Genomic DNA, 25,050 nt, shown 5'->3' with positions numbered 1-25,050 from the left:
AGAAAATGGAGCAGGAAGAAAGAAAAAAATGGAAACCCAAAAAGAAGGGCAGACGCCAATTAGAATTCTTGCAGGCTGCAGCAAGGGGCGAATATAAGAAGCCGTAGGACAAGAAAGGGTAGAGTGGATTAGTGTTAATCACAGACACAGGAAAGTAGGTAAGGTTTTAAATGAGCTTTAAAGAGAAAAAATTGAGTTAGCAGCTCGGAAGAGAATTCCAGACCCATCAAGCGTAGGAACAAAAATAAAATGCAGAATACCAGGAGATACATCTGAGTCCTAAGCAATTAACTTCTGAAGGTTATAAGACATTTTTTTGGAAGCAGAATCTTCTCTCTCTCTCTCTCTCAAGACAGCACTGTTTTCCTTATCCCAGTGAAAGGGTGCATTTAGTATTAGAAGAAAGTGACTCCCACATGATTTCTTTTTCACTGTCCTAATGCTATATACATACGGCACCCTGTTATAGGAAAATTAAGCACTAAGGAACTAGAACTTGCCCAGTCTTTGGCAATAAATTTGCGCAGTCACATAGGGTGAGTTACTGGAGGTAAGAATCTGGCACCGTCTGGAGCAGTGTTTGCATCACAGTCTTGAGTTGTCTGAAGACAACTGGGGTTGAAGATGTGTTCCAAAATCCACTAAAGCCATCGTTGACTTCAGTAGACATTAGAGCAGGATGGCTGGACTGTGAGGGTAAGGGTTCTCCTTACAGCTCTGAGATATGAAACATCACTTAACATTTCTATGCCGCCAATTTAACTTCCTCTGAAATGAGGACACTAACACTTAATCACTAAAAAAAAAAAAGAGAGGGGAAAAAAAAAGAAAAAAGAGGGAAAAAAAAGGAAAAAATCACCGATTATCTGTTCTTAGAAGGTGCACAATACTATCATTAAAAAATCCTATTTCTGGCTTTGGCTTTATCTGCAATGTAAGAAAGAATAGCATGGTGTTTGAATTTGGGTTTCTTTTACATATGAATCATCATTAAAGGTTAATGAGGAAACTAACGCTATATGAAAAGGTTTTCTCATTAGTTAAACACTTTCTTTTTAAAAGCTCTCTATATTCCTAGAATATTATGAATTTATTATTTGCTAAACAGTCTTAATCAGTCCCTTTTTGTTTCCTTACGTGACATCATTTTAAGCAAATGCAATCAGTGCCTTAGTTCCAGTCATCAGTTCTGGATCTCTGCACCACTGGATCGCCAGCAGAACAAACTTCATCCAAACAAAGCGCAGACATGGACATCAAATCAGCAGAGCTCCTGACACAGCGTTTGTGCCAGCTTAATGCTTTAACGTTGGCTTTGCACTGGCTGCCGAGGGACAGACGATGCCGGATCCAGTGTAACGTTAGACTAGCACAGAGAGTCAATGCCTAATGTAGCATAAAACCCACCAGCACCATGCCAAACCTTCCACGGGTTTTTGAACAAATTTAAACTGGCGGAGTGAGTGTACATGAGATCAGCGTTCTACATCACGTTGCCACAGTGGTTTGGAACCAACACTAAGAGCCTTAAAGTCGCAGTCTGGTCACACCCAAGCCTGCAGTCAATTTTTGCTCTCTCTCGTTACAAGGAAGGAGCACTGTGATAAAGCATCACTGAATTCAAACAAATCCTAAAAGACGTATCTGTTTTCTATGCCCTGGGATATGTTATGGTGATGAAAGCAACCCTTCTGGCATGGTAGAAGAGGATGGATCCTGCATTACAGCCTCAAACCAAGCCACCATGCCCGTGGCCGCATGGGGAAAAGATGAGCTCTCAGGGAACAGAAAACCAAAAGTTTGCTCAAGCTTCTTGCTCCATGCCAGGGGTGCACGTGCCAGCTTTTCCAGTCAGACGTAACTCTCTTTTAATGACCAAAGTTACACAAAAAAAACCCTCTGAAAATAGGGCTTCATGACAGAAACGCCTACACAGCTGTAACAGCCACTTCTCAAATGTGCTGCTGCTTATGAACCACAAGAATAATATGGTGAAATGTGCCGACTTTTGCAGTTTTCCCTTCTTTTGTTGAAACTAATGAGTCACGATTAGAGTAATGCTTTTCTGTGACTCTGAAACCATTTTGCTTAATGAGGTACTAAGTCTTTATAATTAGGCCCAGAAGGGAACTGGGACATGGCCCCTTAAGAGCAATAATTATTTAGGTTATTTATGGTAATAAAAAATTGAAAATAGGAATTCTTCGTCAGAATGTGACTATTTATTCTTTTACATATTGCCTAACAGGCAATTACCCTATTAAGGCAACGTTTTGTTGCTAAAGACATTAATTGAAATGTAAATTAAATGTAAATCAGCTAATTAAATTGATATGTAATGAACTTGGCATGCAGGCCTTTGAGATCAGATGCATTTTGCTAATAAACAAGTGTTATAGTGGTGCCATTGCTCACTGGAGTTAAGGTTGTTTAACGTGTTGCGTCGATAATACTCTCCCTCCCCAAATTCAAAGGTTTGGATAGTGTCGCTAGAGCCCGGAATGAAGCTGGCACCGGGAGTTTCCAGATTTATTCCCTCCAATTATTTCCCGATCAACTTCATTGCAAGGCAAGGTGTTCCCCTAATGGCGAGTGCTGCACATCCCGTCGGGGTGCAGTCCAAGCTCTGCCTATGGGGGAGCTTCTGCTCCCCAGGAATGATAAAGCACTTGTAAAACCAGTCGCCAAGACCGAGGCTGCTGTGTCAGGTGGCTTCTGCGGGGGTCGGTGTTATTTCTTTGCTTAATGAGTGTTATCTCTCTCTCTGTGCGCTGTGGCCGGTTTGGTAGGGGTAGTGAACCCTCACGGCAGCGGGAGGATAACTCTAGACATTCCTGAAATACAAACAAATAAAACGAGAAATAAAGCAATCAGAATTTGCTTGGCAATTATGTTGACAACGTACAAGGTAAACATCAAAGCCGACATCATCAAGTCAATACAGCAACAGGAGAATGAGCCAGAATAACCTTCTGCGCCGTCCATAACACACGAGTAACCTTAATCATCAGAGTGTGAGCTTGTGTCAAACTGTAGATTAAAGGGAAGGAATATGAAGCCATCAGTTCTCCTATGAAACGATCAGTTTTCCTGCAGCTACATTTTGAGCCAGACCTACTAAAATTTTTGGCATAAATTCAAGCCAAGGTTTCGTGGAGGATAGACGTCCCTCCTCGGCCAGATACGCGGACAAAACTCACTGCTTACAATTATGCAACAGTAAGGAAAACGTCACAGATTGTGCTTTTGAAAAATCTCGGGTTTGCACCTTACAAAATCCACTGCCCACTTCCATTCAAATCATGCAGACATTTTGTGTGCGCAGTCATAAAACTGGAGCAAATGTGGCAAAAAGGGCTGTGCAAGCGAGAGAATAGAAATGCGGTTTGGAATTGCAGAAACGCTTTTGCAGAAAGTTTTCTTGGATCCATCGTGCCGTGGTTGCACCTGAGCATTCACGCATAATTGTTCTGTCTTGAATAAATCTGATGCTGCATTTATGACTTCTACCCAGAGAACCTTCTAACCTGCAGTTCTTCGGGGCTTAGGGGTATTTAATAAACATGTCAACGACCACTCTTCTTTAGCCTGAATACAGCGTCTTGTTTTTTCCTACTGAAGAACACTCCAGTTTGAAGTTTACAGAGCAATTAAAGACCCTCATGGGGCCCCTGATATGTAGAGATTGTCAGCATATGTAGATTAGTAATTGTCAAGTTTCTCCCTGAGGCCGAAGAGCTCTTAGTCAAATTCCAGAGATCATCAAGTATTCAGATTTCAGTGGGCTTTGTGTCATACACAACATAGTGGCATAATTAAACTACAATGCTTCTTTTCTAATAAACTTTTGGATCTGGCTATGTTTCTATTAATTTCTTTTAATTAGCTGTGATCACAAAATAAAAATGAACATCAATCTAAAGCTGCAACTTTGCTGCTTCCAAAAAGACGCCCTGGGAATAGCTTTCTCTTCTAAACTGTTGGGGTTTGGGGACCACACTTACTGCCGTGACTTGCGAAGGCCTGATGGAGGAGAAAAACTGAAGGCACAATCATCTGACTCCTTTTCAGCTGGCATGTGGGCACAGGTGATTGAGTGGTGCTGCCATCTTCGACTATGTCTTCATTGACCTGTTGGCTTGGACTCTAGCTCAAATTTTAATCTATTCTTCACTAGTTTTGGTGTCTTTGAATGTTGATCTAGATAGAAACTGAAAAAAAAAAAGGTTTACTTTAGAGGTCAGAGAAGGAAATTAGTATAAGGATCCTCACAACCCAGGCTGATGCTGTAATGGCTGTCTCCAACATCCCCCACTGTTGAGTCCTCTGCCCCCCACGCTGGGCAACCAAATATGCACCTGAATTTAATATTCATTTGCTTGAGTGTTGAAGAGGAATTGTGCTGGCTTGCTTTGCGTCTTGCACGGTCCAACCCTTGAAGATCAAATCCCTGCTCTAATATGGTATTCCCTGGAAGCCACGGGGTAACAAGACCAACTGGATGAAGCTTTCATGCAGTAAGACTGGCCTGTGCATGTTCTGCCAGCTGGATCCTCTGCTGCGGTTCCCACATACGTTGTGTTGTGGTCCCAGGGCTTGCAAGGTACAAAGTGTTGGTCATTGGCCTGCGTCCATCGTCTGAGTCCCACTCCATCAATCTGTGTCTGCTTGTGGACAAAGCCTGTGGCAAGGAGTAAGTTGTTACAAATCTCTGTGGTGTTTCTGACCTACAGACTGAGATTTTCAAAACCACATGTGGGATCTGAAAGTTTAATTCCTAATAAAATAAAGAAGAATTGGAGTCGGAAATTGTGAAGAGAGCTTTAATAATCTTCATTACAGCATGTTACATGAAAGAGCTAAATTATTACTCATGAGGAGTAGATCTTCATTTCCATGCTTTCACACTTTCTGAGTGTAGCGGAGGACAAACTGGCCGTGCTTGGGAATTGACAGAAATCTTTTGTTAACCCCAGACTGCCCGTGCACACGTGTGTGTTGCTGTTGCACGAACACTCGGACATCTGTGCCCAAACGAGCAACGTTCTTCTCTTCTCAACTGGGCTAGCGAGTAAGACCCTGAGAAACCCCAAAAGCGTTTGTGCGTCCGGGAGGAAACTCTCTATTACCTCCACCACTGACCTGCACAGCACTTCTTCCTCTGTAAATCCCATCTTATTTGTCACGACTTACACACACCTCCGGTGCTGGGGTATTGGCAGCTCTGAAGACTGAGATCTTTCACTAGCCCCAGAAAAGACAGCCGAAGCGTCCCCTTCCCAACGCAAAGGATAACCTGAAGTCAGTGGGTAATTTCAGAGTGGTTTTCTGCAGTCTCAGGCTGTCTTCGAAGCAAAGCTCTATCATTTTGCCTCCAAATCTCTGAAGACTCCATGTCCCTAAGCCCCTTTGCGGGGTAAATCCTCCTTTCGTGAAAATCACTTAAATTCTTCCCATCGTTGAGTTACACCCATCGGTGAAGTGGCTCTTTTCCATGTGGCCCACTGCCTATGGCAGAATATATGCTGCTTTCTTTTCAGAGGTCGGTTTTTATGCTAGAGTATGAAAACTGGATTCAAGCAGCACGAACAAAGTTGAGCTTCAAACAGTAGCCCAGGAGGAGAATCTCAAGAGTTCCAATAAAAAGAAGAAAAAAAATTCCTCACATTCTCTTCCTATGATGATATGTCTCGAAATTATTAATTTTGCTTGTCCTGTATCATATCTTAGGGCAAGCTGCTTTTCCTGACTGAATTGCAACATGGTGTTTGGTTCAGTGGGTTTAACTGAAGCGTGGCTATCTGGAAGAGGCAGCGTTATCTGTAATAAAGTAACTCCTTCAAATTTACTTTCTTGATCTTGTACTTTGGTTGGGCTGCCAGAGTCTTAATGCCTGGAAAAGTATCTGTCACCCAGGGCCCTCATTTTAAAGGACTGTAAGTTTTTAGGGGCTGGATGGCGTCATCTCGCTGCAATGATTTTGTCAATGTATTCCTGCGAGCGCGCCAGCCTGCGCTGCGTGCTAATTTCCCATCTCCTCTTCGGCTGACGACAGTCCCTGGCTCAGCGAGATTTCAGTTTTGCTCACTGGATTCTTCTTTCCCTGCCCTCCCTGAGCTATATTTTCTAAGCACCAATTTCAGTCCAAAATTAAAGATGAAATTTGAAGATTAGGGACTGCAGGTTTTTTTCCAAAGGCATTTCGATGTCTCATACTCATTGATTGAGTTAGGTATCTAAATCATCCAGGGCAACCTGGCCTCCATCCCAAATTATGTGATGTAAAAGGCCAATTTGACTTTTAAAATGCTCTCCATTTTAATCCTCTGCTGTGCGATTAGTACCATGCGTAATAAACACATTGTGTGCGGCGTGCATAGGTCGGGTGTGGGGTGATGTAATGGATCCCACTGACTGCCTTGAATGTAAATGCCAGAAATATCAAGTACCACGTGCACCAGTCTTAGTCCCAGTCAATTCTAATTACTTTAGTGGTCTGACTCCAAATTCAGATGTACCATGGTGTAACCGAGGTCAGGATACAGTACATGATTCCTATCTTAATACCACTTTACTACTGTAAAGGTCAAACTGAGCATCATCCAAGGAGAAGAGGTAATGGCTCTGTTAATTCTCCCCATTCCTTGAACAAAGGGATGAAGATTGTGTCTCTGCTGAAGAGCATTCTGCCATACTGCATATTTAAGTTAAAGAACAAGGAAGAATGAAGGAGCCGTTCCTGCAGTAATACTTAAATGAGCCTTACTGAGCTCTACCTGAAATCTTACAGCCCTTGCTCTGCCAATTGTTCGAGCTACAACCGCACCAGCCCCTTGCCTCGTGGCAGAGGCCAGGCTGGGCAGCGTTCCCCCTCCAGGCAAGGGTAGCTCCCAGTTCTGGCCATTAAGAAAAGCCAGCTTCGTCTACAGAGTAACAAGTTCAGAAAACATTAAACCTCCATGTTCATTTGTAGCTGTTCCTGCTGTCAAAGGAATCACGGCCTCAGTGGGGCACGAGACTGGAGCCTCCCTTTTCCACTTGTTTACGACTTTCCCACTTGAACGGCTGTAAAGCGCCTCCAAATAGGAATGTTCCCTGCATGCCAGTGGTAGCGTTATGTTCCCTGTTTTGCATTAGTTTTAATAACTGTATTAGGTAGAGACAGTGGAAATCCGGGTTCAGAGCTGGTTTTAGTTGAACTCGGTTCACTGTTCTACTGACTGTTACGTGATATTGTCATGAACTGCACCCATTTCCAAGTTACCTTCCCAGAAGCCCACACTCACGAGACATTATTTTGTTTCTTCTCTGAAGGCAGTAAGCAAAGTTACCCCTGAAACCAGAGAGCGATCCCAGTCCATAGCCATTCCACTTGTTTCCTTTTTCTGGAACCTCTAAAGTGTTAACTGCTGAAAGCAGAAACATGAAAACCCGCCATAGTGAGAGCTGATTAAAATTCAGCCCACTGTATCACCCATAAATAGGAAATAAAGAATACATGGCTGTGATTAATCGTCCATAAACGGCCATTGCCTGCTTCCTCTATTCCACACAAACACAGTCCACGTATTTATTCAGCTCACCAGAAGAGTAACAAGGAGATCATTCCTATTTGTCAGGATCTGGGATTTAAGCTAGTACTTAAAGTGGGGGCCCTGTGCTTGTGTGTCTGTAGACATGCATGCACATCTGCTCTGCTGTCTGGTTTTCAATATTCATGAGAAAAATCAGAACGTTATTTTTTTATAAAGGTGTACTTGTCAATAGATCAAAATATATTGAGATGCAAAATCACAGCAATGTGAGCTTTAGTTAAGGCATTTTTATGATATTAGAAACATCAATCTCTAAGGATTGGTAATAATAGTACCATTAAGGAAGAATGTTTCTGTTGCAACTTGGCCAAATCTGAGACCTGCAGTAAGAAGCACCGGAAAAAAAATAAATATCATGTGATATACAGAAACTAGACCAGTAGTTGGAATCACTGGTGGGTAAAGACTGTTTTTACCAGTTGTGAATACGGCTTCATTAAAGCACCAGCTTGCTTGTTTGTGGTTCAGCTGAGCTCACTGGAGCAGAGCTGCCTGCGCCATTGTCTCCCTGGCAAAGCACAGAAGCATTTCTCCTTTGCTGTGATTTACAGTCCAAGGGCTGCATCCGTGGATAGAATGCTGCATCCAGCGCCTTCGGCCGCTGCTGTCACCGGGTGCTAGACACACCGGGCATCTCTCTGGAAATGCCGCTTGCACAGGCTGCAGTGCTGGTCCAGGAATGGGAGGTGACACTCAGGAAATTTGGTCCCTCTGCCCCTATCTTCCTGAATGTCTTTAAGCAAATCACTTGTTTTCTGACTGCCCCAGTTCCCCTAGCTGTTCGAAAGGGATGATGAACTATAAACCTCGTTAGAGGCATTGCAGATCGAGGAGTGAAAAACAGTGCAAGAGAGCTACATATTGATATTATTACACTGCTTGCTGCAAAATGACCAGAAAAACTGTCAGAAACGGGTATAAGAAACAGGAAACAGAATCACAGAATGGATGATGTTGGAAAGGATCTTGAGGTCATCTCACCCATCCCCTCTGCTCAGGCCGGGTCAGCTAGAGCAGGTTGCCCAGACCTATGTCCAACCCAGACTCCACAGCTTCTCTGGGCACCCTGTTCCAGTGTTTGGCCACCCTCACAGTTAAAAAGTGTTTTCTTGTGTTCAGATGGAATTTCATGTATTCGTTTTAATTTGTGCCCACTGCCTCTTGTAACGTGTGGTCCCCATACACCCCTGAGCAACCAGTGAGCCCCAGATGGGGACTGCATGTGACCAGATTTGATCTGAATTTGTCCAGTCACCTTTGAAATCCTAGTATTCATTCCCTTTTCCCCTGTTGATCTCTGTCAACGTGACATTTGGCTACTTTTGCTTGGAGACCAGTACCGGCTTGTTGAACCAGTGGGTTAACAGCCTCACATCTCCTGGAGATGCTCTGGCACCATCCTGGGGCCCAGCACTGCTCGAGGTTAGCAGAGATTGTCTAGCGATAGGGAGCCTTCCCCGGGCCAGCCTGCCCAATTGTGAAACACAGTGATTACCGCCACCACCACCAAAAGACAGCTCTTTCAGTAAAAAAAAATAAAGCTCATGCCTAAAGATGTTATCATGCATAATTCAGGGAAGAAATCCATACTGCATTTAAAAGATTACATCTTATCATCCAGGGTACTTATTAGCTTGATGATTTAAAAGTACTCGGGGATAGAGTCTTTCCTGCCATTCTGCACCGGCATCCGTGCAGTTGTGCTGAGGAACGATTAGCCTCATGGCTTGCTTTGGGACTGAACTGCTTTTCTGATGCCAGAACTGGCCCAGACGGGGTTGGGACGTACCCGATTCACGGTGAGCAGCCCTGACCCTGCCTGGGTGCGCGGTCCACGCAGACTGCCGTCCGTGGTCACACCAGGGACCCCTTCCTTCCTTCTGGTAGGTTTGGTTAAGTCTGTGGCAGCAGTTACAAGGGGTTGGTGGTGTTTAGCCCCTCTCCAGAAACACACAGCACTCCCATCTTCCCAACAGCACGACAAAACGCTTTGGGGCAGCCAAGGGCCGAGTATGTTGGATGTGCTGCTGCTTCTCAAGTACAGAAACACAAGGCTGGTCTGCACCACTGCTGATACATATGCTTGTGATCATTATTATAGTTTGTATTAACTCACCTATAGCTGTTCACCCAGGGGACTTGCAATAACAAAGGATTTTGGCCTACGTGCATTTAAGAGTAAGGGATTAAAAAAATGCTGAGGGTTGTTGCTACCCCCAGGCACCCCCTCCACATCATGGAAACATGCAGACAGGATGCTGACCACAAACGTGCTGACAAACTCATGTCGTAGAAGCAGAACTCATCTCTTTGTCCCTCTCAGTTGTGCCTTTGGTCAAGTCCAACGTTTTGAACCTACAGCCAGGAGTACAAACATGTTTTTCTACAAACTGCAGGTGTTTGGATACTGAAATAGGGAAGAAGTCGGAACAAAATTCAGGCAAATTTACCCTGGACAGCACTAGTTGCTCTGATGGCCCTTGATGATTTCCAAATACAGGTTCCCCAGAATGTGCCCTCCTTTTAACCTGGCACGTTCCATGCTACGTGGCACCCTAGCTCAAAACAGGGCTTGGGTTTCCACCTCTGGCCCCACACTGTGCAGACTGCCACCATTTTTCTAAATAAATGAAAATTAGAGGGTTTTTTTTTCAACCCATACACAGGCTGCTCTAAATCCAGTTACAGATTTGAAATTTATAGTTTAAATTGTTTAAAAATGGCATTGGCACCAGGGAACAGTTTCATTCAAATACCACATGCCTCAGGTTGAAGGGAGAACTTGGCTGTGACCATTTTTTTTTTGCACCATCACACTGTCCCTATTATGCCTTGCACCTCCGCTGTATCAGGAGGCAGGACAGTTGGCATTCATGGCAGATCTACTCCAGCTAACCATCTCTGTACCCATCTGCAATGCCTAAATGAAGTACCTTCTTTTTAGCTTTCTGTTTAAGAGCTACATGGATGTAATAAGTGTGAAATTATGATCAAGTTGAGCAAGCAAGCTTAGGAAATCTTGATTTGTCATCAAAGATATCTGGAGGTTGTCCTGGGCAAACAACATTGACCCCAAAAGGTGGCACCTACACTGATGATAGCAAATGGCATGGGGGTTTCTGGGGTTCTTCTCTGTGTGGCTTTCCACATGATGTCTGTCATCTCACAGATCCCCCGATCGTGTCGTGGGCATGGAACTAACTAATAACCTGGGGACTGTGATGTTTACAGCCATTTCAGTCAGAAATCCTCAGATGAATGGTTTGGGAAGTCTCAGGATGGCTGAACAAGAGCTCGGTTCAGGAGGAGGGTGTACCGACCATGTAGTGTGAGTGTGACAGAAAAGGAAGTATTTTGCAAAAATCCTTCTCCCTGTTTTTTCAAGGTTGAGCGGTATGAAATATCTGTATTTAACAGCCATTATTAATTACTGTTTACTCTCTGCCAATACTGCCTTGGGAGCATCTGTGATGATTTAGCCAAGCACCCACTGCCATCACTCAGCCGGCTGCCGTGGCTCAGCCGAGGAGTCTTGTTCACTTCCCTCCTTGGCTCTGTGACCCACTTCTGTCCTCTCCAGCTCACTTCAGCTGCCCGAGTCTTGGGCTACCATGTGATAAATGGGTGTTTCCTCGCATGGAAAAAAGGTATATAAAGCAACATTAGTATCAGGTAGAAATACCATGGGGTTTTGGATGGTAGAGACGAATCGCAGAAGTAAATTTTCCTCACCTTATCGTAAATCTTGCCCCATCTGATCCATAGAAGAAGTGAGAGTTGCATTCAAGATTTCCAGGTGAAGTCCTGGCTTTACTTAGAAGAATAGCAAAACTCTTGTTCACCTAATAGGACCAAAGGTTTCACCCAGCCCTCAGTGCTGAACCACAAGCTCTGCAAGAGCCACTCCCATGCTAAAAAGCACCTCTATGCTCTAACCAGTTTCCTGAGCTAAAGTTAAATCGTGCTTCTCCATCTTTTTTTCTCCCCTCTTCCTCCTACGTCTCACTCAAGCCTCCCCGGCCATGCTGTGTATTTCCCACTTGATGACTCAGGATCAGCTGCTCAAACTCTTCGGGAGTGTGACCCACCGAGAGGGAGAAGGAATCTGCCTTAGGGGAGAAAGAAATGAAAGTGCTAAGCACAACATGGATTTGCCAGAAACCAACCTCGGCAGCAGGAGCCCCGTGTCTCCCTGCAGGACTGCGCTCTGCACTCAGCGCTGCAGACACCAGCGGGCGGCCTCATCCTGTGCAGCACCACGGCTCTGTAAAGGGGCGTCTCGCAACTGCATCACACAACGTGGGTAACACTTAGGACCTAAAAAAACTACACCTCTAGAGAGTTCTTCCTCCAGCCTTAAAATGGATCATAAATGCTACAGAACAATCCTTATTAACTTAGTGGTACACGCATGGAGCAAAACCAAAAAAATCCCCCACCTCCACCTATCACCGAAAGGAAATGTGTGCGGATCCTCAGCATTTGTTCAGCTTTGGCTGAAAGCACCGGGGGTAACAGCCCTAAATGTGCAAAATGAACAGGGGACTCTTTATACCCAGTATAATTTTGTGTATGTAACGGAGGATCACAGGAAGATATTGGCTCCCTTACGACTGTGAGAAAGACTTCGTCCCCAGTGGCATAACTTGCTCTAGTACTTTTTTCTTCCAAATACTAGCTGGTAAGAAAGTCTTCCTTCATATACCCAGGCTATTGATACTGCAGCTTAAGTTAGAGTTGGATGGTTTCTGTTCCCACTGCTTCCAGACAGTAAATTTCAAGCCTTACTGGAAAAGCAGCATTTTTATATTTTGTAAATTTGGATTTTTTTAAACATTTTCAATGACAAAGAACTTCTTTAATGAACAACTTCATAAAAAAAAAAAAAGCATTCTGATTTCAAAGTTCTTTCACATACCGCGCCCATCGGTACTCATGCTCTCAGCCTCCCCTGTGTTCCTTCCACAGGAGGATTCAGACCCTTCCAGACTCGCTCTCTCAGAAGCGTATCTTCCTTCCACGTGTGCTAGTCTGCCATGGAGAGGTGCATGAAACGTGAAATAAATCACACCTCCCAGTACTGACCAGCTATGACAACCCCCGACAGCCGTGCTGCTGCGATGCAGCTCGTGTCAGGTGCCCTTGGATCTCTGCTCGGAGCTACCAGATGGGGAAGAACATGAGTAATGAGAGGTGCTCCTCCATGCCCAGGCAGAACCACAGAAGGATGTATTGTGTCTGATCTGATCTGAAATCCCCTCTCATGCACCACAGATGTCCAGCCCGTAGTGCACTTACCTCCAGAGGACGGATGAGACGACGGTTGGTCAGCTCTGCTGGGTCTGGGGCGGGTGGCTCCAGGAAGCCTGGTTCTTCCGTGCCTGGAGGTGGCCTGGTTGCATTTACAGGGTGACACCGTCGCAGGCCGCGGGCCACCTCCCGCTCTGAACGGCACGCGTAGGGTGCTCTTGCTTACACGGACAGACAGCTCCTGGCCGTGGCTGCAGCGGCTATATCAGTCCACGTCTTCCTTGTCGCCCTGGGCTTGCAGCGACCCGGCGAAGGTGCTCTCTGCTATTAAACCGTGGCTATGGACCACTGAATACTGATACTAAAGCACAGGGAAAAACTTAATCAACTCTTGCAAAGTGCTCTGAAATCTTTTTCTGCACAAGGACAGAGAGACTTTAAGGGGACAGAAATCAGCTGCTTTGCAAGCCATGTCAAATGTTTTTCGCAATCTCCAGTACAAAAGGAAACGCAGCGAGCTCTGCTTATGAATCGTTACCATCCAGCACCATGCCTCCGGTGCTGAGGAGACTGGTTTACCTTGTTTTATATGAAAAGAGATAGACAGACACAAACACACACATATATATAAAACACACACACACATATTATCTAGGAGGCAAAGAGAGAATCTGTATCTGCATTTGCGATATCTTCCTGCACCAGGTAAGGAAAGCATCTTTTTCCTTTTAACCGGGTGCTGTACATACGTTGTTTCCTTGCAGTCTGTCTTTAGGTTATAGCAGTTCACAAGGTTTTTTCAGCAGATGTGTTATTCAATTACTTCAGGGCTTTTCCATTTGTAATATTATGAAGCAATGATAGCCAGCAGACTTCACCTGTCTTTTAGAGATAGCCAGCCTGGTAATTTTAACTCTGCCCATTTTATCCACACCAGTAAATCTCATAACATGGTTATAGAGAGATTCCAATTTTTGTAGAACCTTCTCCCGGGAATTCCTGTATACAATATTGCCATAGTCTGTAATGGACATAACCTGTGATTGGATTAATGTTTCCCTAGTGAAGAAGTCAAAGCATTTCATGTTCCTATAACTGGTTTGCAGCTCTGCAGTAAAGGTCTTTGGTGTGGCAGAGAAAATAATTGCAAACACATCCCCAATCAGAATATATAATCCCCTCACAGCGAGGGTCCAATTCAGCGCAGTTAGACTGCCTGCGCAGGGGTTTGTAGCGGGATTTTCTTGTCAGGAGAGCAGAACGCACAGAAAACAAGTGAATTTTCGCATTTTAAGATTCGTCACCCAGTCCTGTACAAAGGGAGGTAAATACATTGCTACTGCTCCAAGGGAGAGCTCTCCAGCTCCCCAGGCAGAGCGTGGAAACAGGCAGGGCAATGCAATGGGGTTCTGGTCTCCCACAAGAAGAGCCCTCCATTTGTGCTCAGATAAACGTGTGCCTTTGTTCTTAAGAGAAAATACTGTTCCGTCAAATTAGACGCCCAGTTTTGGACCCATATTGGCTTTCAGATCCCTGGTGTAACCTTACCTTGAATCTGACACAAGCGACTAGTAAAGAATCACTTGTTGAGTGTACAACGTGCATTACTTATGTCTGAGACACAGATCATCTTCTCCAGGAAGAAGAGGCTCATGGCAGGCCAGAAGTAGGCTCTGAAGCAGGATCTGTCTGCTCAGATGGAGGAAAAGGACCTCGGTGCTCGTGTGGGAGGAAAGTGAACTAGAGACTGGGAGCAAAAGGTCTCACATTTTCAGTTCCCATGATACGCTACCCAAGCATTTGTGAAATCGTCTGTGCACATCACACATACTCTGCCACACCAAAGCGTAAGCCCTCATCATGCAAGCTAGCAAAGAGCCTGCAGTGAAAGGTGCCGGCTCCCATCCCCAGCCGGTCAGGGAGAGCTTTCAAGAAACATGGTTTATCGGTGAACCCCGAAAGCAGAGGTGGGTCTCTGGAGAAAGGACTGTAGAGTCAGCTCTGCCTATAGGGTTCAGAAGATATGTGATCGGGATCTGAGGGTGGAAAAAAATGGGTAGGAGCTGTGGGTGGACCAGAAGGTGCCAGAGACAAACTAAGACAGGCATGAAATGGGAGGCAAGAGCAAAGAGTTTGAACAAGACGTGCTGGAACAAGGATGGGGAGGGTGGGCTCCAGAATGGGTGTGCTGCCCGACTGAAGAGTTAGGCAGATGCTCTTGGCAGATAACCTTATGTTCGGATGTTACGGTATTGCTAGGCAGGTGGAGAGGATGGGAAGAAGGTTACCAGCACGGGAGTTGACAGATGGGATGTCATCATTTCCCATATGGGTAACTGTCTCCAATCTGCCCTTTCTATCCAACTAAAAGCTTGGGATATCTCAGCAGAAAGGAAGCATTTCCGGCAGAGAGGAGCAATAATCTACATTAGGTCTATACTAAGACCTGGAAATTGCAGGCTGTAGGGCAGATATGGGTTGCAAGAGACAAGTAAGAAGTGGAGACAGTGATTTCCAGGAAGATCCAGTTATTAAATCTAAACTTAAAAGACCGACTTCTACAAGTCAGATAGCAGGAGCCTCTGATAACTGATAGCAGGGCAGCACAGGGGCTTCCCAGAACCCGCTTGTCCACATCTTGGTTTTGAAGTGACTCTGGGGGCCTGTGAGGAGGAAGGAATGAAAATGAAACACAGTCATTCCACAGCTGCTTTTATCACTTTATTCATATTTCTAGAGTAGACTCTTTAGCAGCTAAGCAAATACCTGAAACACTTTCATTATATATAAGTGTATATATAGAACCATTCAAAAAGAAATAATGAGGAATTCTGCAAGTGTTTTTCCAATGAATATGAGAAGGAACATTATCACCCCAGTAAACCAACTTTGAAAGTCTTCCACTAAAACTCTATAAAACCCAACGATAGTTATAAATTAACACTAGATTAATTCAAAGGAGAAGTTATCCCCCCTCTGCGTACCTTCTAATCCATATCTCCAAGAGGTCATTTTAATTATCACACTGTCACTGCTATTCATTACTCTGCTTTTGGAGACAGAGAGCCAGCACTGTGCCTTTTGGATGCCTTGGAATTCATCATATGAAGGCATTTTATTCCTCCTAAAATCTTGCACAGTTTAACCCCCTCACCTTGAAATACTGATAATACCAGGTTTGCTTGGTGTTTTAATTCATTTTCCTTCCAGTGGGATATCTCTTTCTTGTTTTCAACCAAGTTCCCCTTATCAGAGAGAAGCTAACTAACTAATGAAAGCCCAGCTAAAGGGTGGCTAATGCACAGGTACAATCAGCTCAAGTTTTGTCAGATCCTGAGTAGCTTGTCCTTTTTCAGAGGCATGCAAAGCCATATTTTTGTCCTGACTTGTACCAGCTCACTCTTTCTGGCTGCAGTAATGCCACCTGGATGGAAACCATGTGCCAGTTGCTGCCAGGAGGTCTCTTGTGATGGGTCTCCAGAAGTTCATGCGAGGTCCTGAGACACAGAACGCAGACCTCAACCTTGACCCTGCTTGCTTTGTGTTTACTTGTATGGAAAGGAGCTCAAGGACCTTACACAGAGCTCCCTTCTATCCATCGAGACATAGATGTGGGAACTGTATTCAAAGACAGATGAGCACATGCGAGGGCCTACGAGCTTCCTGGCTGCATAAATGCAACCCAAGCTGCTTTCAGTTCTTCCTAGGATCACACCTTTGTTCAGTGTTGGTCATGCTCAGGCCTTGCAGCCAGGTCTCCATTGCTGAAGAATCACAGAGTACTTTCACAAGGGACAGTAAATTTAAGTTACCTGGAAGGTCTGTTTTAGGCTATAATTATCAGGTTTTCTCATACCTTTTCATATATTCCCAAGATGCGTTCTTCTCACACGCAGGCCAGAACGAGGACCCAGCTGAGCCTGACACTGTTCCTAGATCATGGTGCTCAAGTCCTGGGAAAGAGCAGAGGAGCAACCAGCCCAGCTCTTTTACTAGAGAACAGAGTGTCTGGGGCTACTACTTCTTCAGGGCCACCCCACACCAAGATGAGCTCATTCAGTCTTGTTTCACACGTCTTTGTTCACCCCCAGTCTGGCTCATCCTTTCCTTCTCTATCCAAGGGTCTTGGCATCTTCTCTCCTGCAAGCCACCATTGCAGCCCAACTCCTAGCAGAAGACAGTGAAGAGAAGCTGCTTCCGGAGTCTCCTGGTGGGTTGACAAGAGGCACTTCTAAGTGCACTCTCCCTTCCCATCCCCTGCGAGACACTTGGACTCCCCTCAGGGTCACCATCTTTACTCTCCAGTTTGAGAACCACTGGCCTCACGCTTCAAATCCACATCGCTGGCAGATGTTTCAGTTAGTCACACAAGACAGGAGACAAGACTGCCTAGCGATGGTGGCTTCGAGCAGAGATTTCATATGCTGTCCATGCAATGGGAAGATGGTGAAGTTTTACCTGGGATTTGTTACAGTGGTGGCACAACACTGTTTATTCATCCCTTTCAGCACTACCCCTAGCTCACATTGCCTCAGTCATACATCTGTTGGGAAGTCCAGTCTTTCTAGACCCCAACCAGGCTTTGCTGGAGGACCATGGTTCCTGCCTGTTAGACAGGTCTTGTTTCATGCCTGCAGCCCGATAGTAAGATTTCTATATGACCCCTTTCCTCAAATGATCTGATAGAAGAGCAAAAAACCTAACCATGCAGCGGATGACAAACGGCACACTGAGGAGCGCCCGCCTGACTCCCAGAAGCTATTTATCAGGCTCTCTTAATGCAAGCTAACAGGGCTAGCACATGCAATTGGCATAAGAGCTTCTGAGCCTGACACTAAAAGGGGATACATCACATGGTGCAGCAGGGGAGCCAGGACTCCCTCGTTAGCTCATCGTATGGATTACCCCTTTAAAGAGAGAGAGCGAGGCTGGTGGAGGAAGGGGAGGCTTTCTCATTTTAACAAATAGCTTTTCAGCCACCGCAAGTGATTTCTGTAAATCTATCGAGTCCCTCTTTTTTTCCCCAGAGGTGAGACAAAAAAAACCCACAACGGTAAAAAAAGCCCTGAAATTGATTTACCATCTATAAATAAAAAAAGAATCAATAGTAAAATTTCTAGCTCATTTCCCGCTCCCTCTTTCCTCCTTGGACTACTTTTTATCTTAGAAATACTTGTCTGGGAAAAAAAGAGAAACATCATCGGTTCCAGATCCAGACGTGCTCCTCCGCCTCGCCCCGCAGACCAGCCTCTGCTCTCCTCTCATCGCATGGAGAGAGACTGGTCCTTCCGACGTGCCTGGATCCTCTTCTCAGGCTTGCCGCCAGCATGGCTGGTCCCTTGGCCCCGCTGGGTAGTGCATTTAAAAAGCGGCAGTTTTTCTGTCCTGCCAAAGGAAGAGAGAGAGGACAGGTATTGTAAAACGCTGCGGTGTTGCAGCAGCAGGTAAGCCGTGTGTGGGGTGCGCTCCCAGGAGAAGCCATGTGTAAAGTCTCACAGTAAAGTGCATCTGCAAGGAAGGCTTTGGCAGCTCGAGACAAATTAGAGGTGGTTGAAGACCAGCTGGTCCCATCCTCCTCTGGCCAGAGCAGGGTTGGTCCTTCCAGGAGACTTCATGGGCTTTGCGCTAGCTCTGAGCTCTCCAAGAGAAGGGCCCCACTGCTTCCTTTTGGGCTAATGCACTTACCGCTGTTTTCTTCTCACTGCAGCCCCCACACGCCTGAAATGTTTAATTTCATTTCTGCTCATTAACAGCCCTTGTATCACTGTGAATATTTCCTTCTGGGGCATACACTGTTCACAGGACAGTTGTGTTCACGGTCTGCTCACCAGTGGATTGCCTCCACTGCCAGGGATGTTCACAGCCGGGGCCAAACTCCTTAGTGACAGACTCCCACTGCATGGCGGGGGAGCACCCATCGCCCGACACATGATGCCAGCGCTTCCAGCATCCAGACCAATGCCTCCAAAGAGCCTGATGTGATACTGCTATTTCTCTGTGCCTGTTAACCCCAATTATCTAACCGTCATGCAAAACTTCCGTTGTCACTGTTGCTTGGAGTGCTGCGTTTCCAGCACACCTTTTGGGCTACAGTCCTCGCAGAGCAGTGGGAGTTTAACTACAACCTCCAAAGGAGCAGAGTTATGCTAAATACAAAGTACTTTTGCAGTGATGTCCCCGGAGTTCACGGGATAAGAACTGAGCTCATCACAACTCAGCACCGCAGAAACAGCTCCTCGGCTTCCCGCAGCTTGTCCGGGGGAGCAGACCTACTTTGTAAGGCTTTGGTTCCTGATAAGTCTCACTACTTGTTTCCCAGACAAAGTGCTGCTGGGTGTGTGTTTACGGTGTGCAAGATGAATGTTTGCTACTTTAAGGAAAAGTAAATCTCTATCCTTTATTACCAGTTAATTCGGTGACATTTTATTCTATTTACTTATATAGCCTCTTTGCTTAGAGGCCTTAATTAAAATCCTCCATCTCGCAGCCCAGCACTCTCGCCACCTCTCCTCCCTCCGCGTCCTGACACACTTGTGTTTCATTGCAAGGCGGGCACAGGCGACCGGACAGCCTCAGCCCTGGTCTCTCTAGCTGCTGGGCAGAGCCAGGCCTGGGAAAAAAGTGGCACAACTCACACCGTTGTACCCAGAGACCTCGCTTTGATGAGAGGCTGGATGACAAGGGGTGTGGGTCCTGCAGCACCATCCCTCGCTCGGGGAAGCTCGGCCAGCACTGGGCCATCCCAGAGTGGGCAGCTTCGCCTCACAGCCCCCTGCCAGCGCTGGCGGGTCGCACTGGAACTGCAAAGGTGCCTCTGAGCCAAACGCTGGGACCAGGAGCCAGAGGAACCAGCTCTTGGCTGCCCGCTGGAGGCCAAGGCAGCCCTACAAGCCTGCCTGCAGGCTGCCGGCAGAGAGTGGGGTCCCTCCGCACTCACCCCAAGCAGCACCAGCTCTGAGCAGCCATCATCATCACCTGCGTGTACTAAGCTCCAACCCCATGGTGCTGCATCTCCCACTTATCTTGGCAAAGCATGAAATTACCTCCCCTCGCCAAGCTGGCTGTGCTGTGGCTGTAAAAGCAGATCTACCTTCTGATGGCTTCTCCTTTGTGAAAGCAGCAAAACCTGACCATCCATTCCCATCCCGAGGAAGGAAATCAAACCACACTGTCAGCCTTGCTCACACCAGCCAAGGGGCTCCGAGGAGCCTTTGGGGTGCCCGCTCAGACAGCTCCTGGCCCCCCCAGTACCTGCCTTGCCCTGCTGATTTTGTTCATTCACCCCCCACTGCTATGGCAGGACACAAATGGAAAGGGTCCTCTGCTTGTGCCTGATCTACTCTTTAAGCACTGAGTCTGCTCCCTCTAATACCAGTTATCTGTATTCGCTATGGCAGCTGGAGACCCAAGCCAAGCTGGTGTTGGTGCTGTACCAGTTCATACTGAGACACAAACGCTGGGAAGGGGAGGACCTACCCGTTCACATAGCCACGTTACCAAGAGTGAAGTGACCTACCGAAGGCCGTGCAGCAGACTTGGGGAGAACTGAAAGGAAAAGAGCTGAGATGGAAACCCCGGTTTCTCGATCCCTCCACCCTGACTCACCCCTGAGGAATTGGGCCCCTCTAAACCTGCCTGCTGTAGAGACACAGAGAAACCTGCCTTCCCCACCACGCAGGTGGGTGTTTGTCAGTGCTTCTGCTTTTATTTGCAGAAGGAGGTTTTACAATACATTTTAAAAGAACTGAAATAATGCAGGGGCTGATGGGGCACAGGGCTTAGAGGGCTTTACCTCCACCAGCCCTCCCCTCCTCACTGCTGTCACAGCTGCCACCAGTTCAGCATCTACTGCATCTCCACAGTTCAATCACCAACCTAAGGCACAGTGGTATTTTGAAGAGATAAACACTGAGACAAAAATAAATAAATTAGGGCCCTGGGAGGGAGACCTGAAAGGCACACTGAAGTGAGAACAAGCGGTTTCTCTGGTTCTGTCTATAATTAGATTGACATGTTCCTAGACAACGCTGGAGACCCAAACCCAGCAGCAGCTGTGGACCAAACAGAGAATCACGCAAGACACAGGAAAGCCAGCCAGTCAGTCCATCCCCTGCCCTGGGCTGCATCAGCACTGCCCCTGTCACTGCTGCCAGCCTGCCTGCCCGCTCCCAGGGGCAGGGCCAGCGCCGGACGGGCAGGCAGGGCTCGGCTCCTGGCCGCGCCGGGGCTGGCTTCTCCATACAGACACCGATTTCCCTGCGCCCACTCGTCCAGTCCTCTAGAGCAGTGCTGCTGAGCGTCATTCCCATTCTCCTCTCTGCAAGTGTAGGAAACAATATGAAACACGCAAAGAGGATAAAAAGGGGTCTTAAACCTCCTTCCTTTTTCGTGATTTGGGTAACACAGAAAAAGGAAATCCTGTCTAACCAACAGCACTTACAGGTGGGATTGTTAGACACTGGCCTTTTTTAGCAGCCACCCAGGCATCCACTGAACTGAAGCACCATGAGTATCAACCACTCTGTTCACATCAGGTACGTGTGACAAAGTGATTTTTTTGGACATACAGCCGATTGACAGACAGTCGTGATCAAATCGCAACTCTGCTGCATGTTCATCGCACACACAACAGTTAATCTTGCAGCCATGCAAACTGTTTTGCAAATTGAAATCTCAGAGGCATAGCAATTACAATACCAAATTTATACCACATCTCTCAGTCAACTAATTGTACATCCAAAAAATCACCACTTGAATAATCTGAATACATTCACCTTTACAGCTAAGAAAAAACCCCACTACATGCTTGATCTCAACACAATTTTGAGTTACAGAACCCCATGGGAAAAAAAATGCCAACCTCTGATTTCAACAGCAAAATTGCTTCTATGTAAATACAGGAGATGCATAATTCACATTGAGGTCTAACATCTTGGTGTTTCCAGCAATGCTCTTTTTTTACATTCTGCAAAATGGGGTTATTCCTGTTGCCTCCTGTAGCGTTCTCAGCCCGTCTGCAGGAAGACAAGCCCTATATACATCTACTCCATATATAGTGTACACATTCACATCTAAAACAACTGTATCTGGATTTCTAATTGTTAGGAAACCTTAAACCTTAAAGGTCTTAAAATGAATCAGCAGACTTACAAACCAGGCTAATGTTTCAGATGAGCTGAGCTTTACAAAGCCACCGCCATAGGCACGCTTGTGCCATTATGGCATTTTGAGCTCTTTCACACACATTTCTTGACTTTTGTTTCCACACGGTGAAGCAGGTTGTGGTGGGGAGCAATAGATTTGAATTAGTGACTTTGCAGCTGGTGTATTAAAGAGAACCAAAACAGAAGAGAATTTATGTTTGAATTGCAAAGGGAGGAGAAACGAAGTTATTCGAGCCACGTGAGTGGGATCAAAAATGAATCATCAAGGCTGGAAAATGGCTAACCTCTGATCCCTGAAACCAAGAAATCTGGCTGCTGTCATGTAGCTGCTGATCTAATTTTTACACTTTCCCCTCCATACAGAGGAGACGCGTTTCCATTGCGTCTATCGGAGCTAAACAATCAATGCCTGATTACTTCAAATGCTTCACTCTCAGGGATGCACAATTAACCTGGCCCGTATTTGACACTGCAAGGGGAGCGCAGTATTTTCTGGGAATGTCTGACAAGTTTCAAACGTAAAAATCACAAATCAAATGGCCCAGCAGATAATGACAGCCAGTGCCCTGGCAGTTAGATAATGTGTGTGCTCCAAAGCAAGGCCAATTAGAAGCAATAAAAACAAATTTGAAATGTTAGAGCAAAGGTCAGAAATCCTCAGCCATTACCACAGGCTTGATTTTTTTTTTTTTCCAAGCGGTAACCAGTGCCTATTTCCAGAAAGTGAGCACAAATTCACACGTGCCAGATGACCATCCACCTATTACAGCAGGTTATGATTTCTGGGCCATACAAACCCCACTAATGTGGTGCATGGAGAACCCCAGCACTATCTGGAAATCTCATCAGGTCCATACCCTGTGGCCCTACCTTTCTGAATGCAGGGGCTGGTCCATGCTGCTTATAGAGAAGGCATCATATTAGAGCCCGCTCCCCAGGAGAGTTTGCAGCAGTCTCTCCCTCTGCCACAGAGGGATCCTCCTACTCATCGTCCATCCCCCGGTTCCTGCCCTCCTTCCCCAGCTCACTGCAGCAAGGCACACCTGCTTCCCGAGGAGACAGTGCACAGAGGCAGGAATAACTAGCTTGTAACTGGAACCACATTAGCACACAAGAAAAGGAGAAGTAGCCACAATTACAAGCAATGCACGTGGCTCAGACCCAGCCATCGTTGTGTATCTTTACTGACCCTGGAGCAGGAAGCTGCAGAGAGGATGGGAATAGGTTTTGTCTTGTCTCCTGTCCTCCTATTTCCTAAGGAGCAGCAGGAGAATAATGAGTTGCACTTACCTGATGAGATGTAGCAGGAAATGATGGTCTCTTGAGCTCATTCAAGTTAGCAATATGATATTGGGATTAACATGCTATGTACATCAGACATTACCCATGTCAACCCACCCTACACATAGCAGCTGTCTCTGCTTTCAGAGTGCTCTGTCCTGCTCTTTAAAAATACAGGAAAAGTCCAGACGGGGGTGAGGCATGAAATAACACAGATGCTGTAAATCTGCTCATCAAGCCCTGGTTTCCTCCGAGCAACAAGCCCAAGGAAGGAAAAGGAAAGCAGGTGGGTATCTCCAGGCATATCTATATGAGGATGCCTGTGAGAGCTAATCCAAATATATTTAGGGTGTAAATGTAAAGCTGATTAGTGAAACCACAGTAAGCTCCTATGTGGATATGCTCCTTCAGACTTAAAGTAGCCATAATTCAATTTACTCATTTAGCTTATTTCCAAAAGTGAATTAAGGTAGAGTAAATTAAATTAAATCAGCTTACAGCACCTTCGTTTTGAAAGGGATTGTTAACATGGACCCAACCTACTCATACAGTAATGCAGATTATTTTCTCCTGCTGGGCCACCCATCAGGCAGACTGGCTCCCCAGGCTAGTCCTCGAGTATTTTTACACACCTTCTGTTCAGGGACTGTCTGAAAGCAGGACCAAGCCAGAGGTGTATTTGGCTGTTTTCATGTGCTTTAGCGTGTGCGTGCTTAAATCCAGGGTAAAATCCTTCCAGCCGGCACTCTGGTTCCCAAGTGCTTGACAAGGTAATTGTTGTGATGTGGTATTTTGGTGAGCCCTCTGCTGGGAGCTGGCCAAGCACTGCAAATCTCCCCAAACTCTGCAAATGGATCCTTTTCATTGAACCCACGCAAATGTGTCACCGTTTAAAACCTGAAAGGTTTTCTTTAACGACAGCTACAAGTATCAAGAGTTGCATAAAACGTGCAGACGTGTGTGGGAGTGAGCTGACAGATTATAATTACCAATAGAAAAGGGGGAAAAAACAAAAATTAATTTTTGAGGCAAGATATAATTTGCCTTTAAAACTTAGTAGTGCTCCCATTACTAATACAATTTACAGCCCTGGAAATCAGATTGAAGTTGTTTGACTCCTCAGCAGTTTGGGGTTTTTTTAAATTTTCCTTTTAAAGGAGCACCGGCCAACGTGGGAGGATAAAGCAAGGGTTTTTTTAGACACTCATATGAGCTTTGCACTGTTTGAACATGCAGGGAGCCAGGTAAGTCTGCAGGCTCCAGCTGCGAGGTGGCATTTCTATGCTAGCTGGTAGGATCGTGCACCAGTGCAGCCCTGGCCAGCCCTGCCAGTAACGTAAGGAAGACTTTTAAATACAGTCTGGTTCCACTTGTCCCTACAAAAGTGACGCAGCCATAGGGCACCCATGGACCAGGTGAAATCCCTGAGATAGGTTGCAGTTCTCCCTCCAAGGGAGCTGGGATGGTGATGGAGAGTTTTGCAGCTGACTTGTTTTTACCTGCCCTCATTTATTTTCCTCCTTTCTCTACAAATTGTAAGTGGTTTCGCTAACCTTTCTCTGGAGCAGCACTCGAGGAAGGGGAACAAACCATTTACTTTGCTGTGTCTGCACAATTCAAGAGGCATTGACAGTAGCATTTATGATACTGGCAGCATTTTGGTGCCTTGGGACTTTCTGAGAGTCCCTTCGCCCCCTCAGGGGCGTAGTAGGGTGAGCTGCTGATGTTACAAGTAGCCTGGGGAGGTGAAGAGCCTGCAT

At 46.0% G+C, this 25,050-nt stretch overlaps 1 protein-coding gene across 2 annotated transcripts in view; it reads right to left on the bottom strand.

Moving 5' to 3' along the window:
- Positions 1-15,560: 15,560 nt before the first annotated feature.
- Positions 15,561-25,050, bottom strand: part of LOC142084804 (BEN domain-containing protein 5) — a 971,351-nt gene continuing 961,861 nt past the window's right edge. For both annotated transcript variants that reach the window (XM_075155804.1, XM_075155803.1), the window contains one exon: positions 15,561-18,230. In XM_075155804.1, coding sequence (XP_075011905.1) covers positions 18,107-18,230 — 124 coding nt within the window. In that variant the 3' untranslated portion in view covers positions 15,561-18,106. The remainder of the gene's footprint in view (positions 18,231-25,050) is intronic.

This window comes from Calonectris borealis, chromosome 8, assembly GCF_964195595.1.
Source record: "Calonectris borealis chromosome 8, bCalBor7.hap1.2, whole genome shotgun sequence".
NCBI lineage: Eukaryota > Metazoa > Chordata > Aves > Procellariiformes > Procellariidae > Calonectris > Calonectris borealis.
This window is presented reverse-complemented; position numbering and strand designations above follow the sequence as displayed.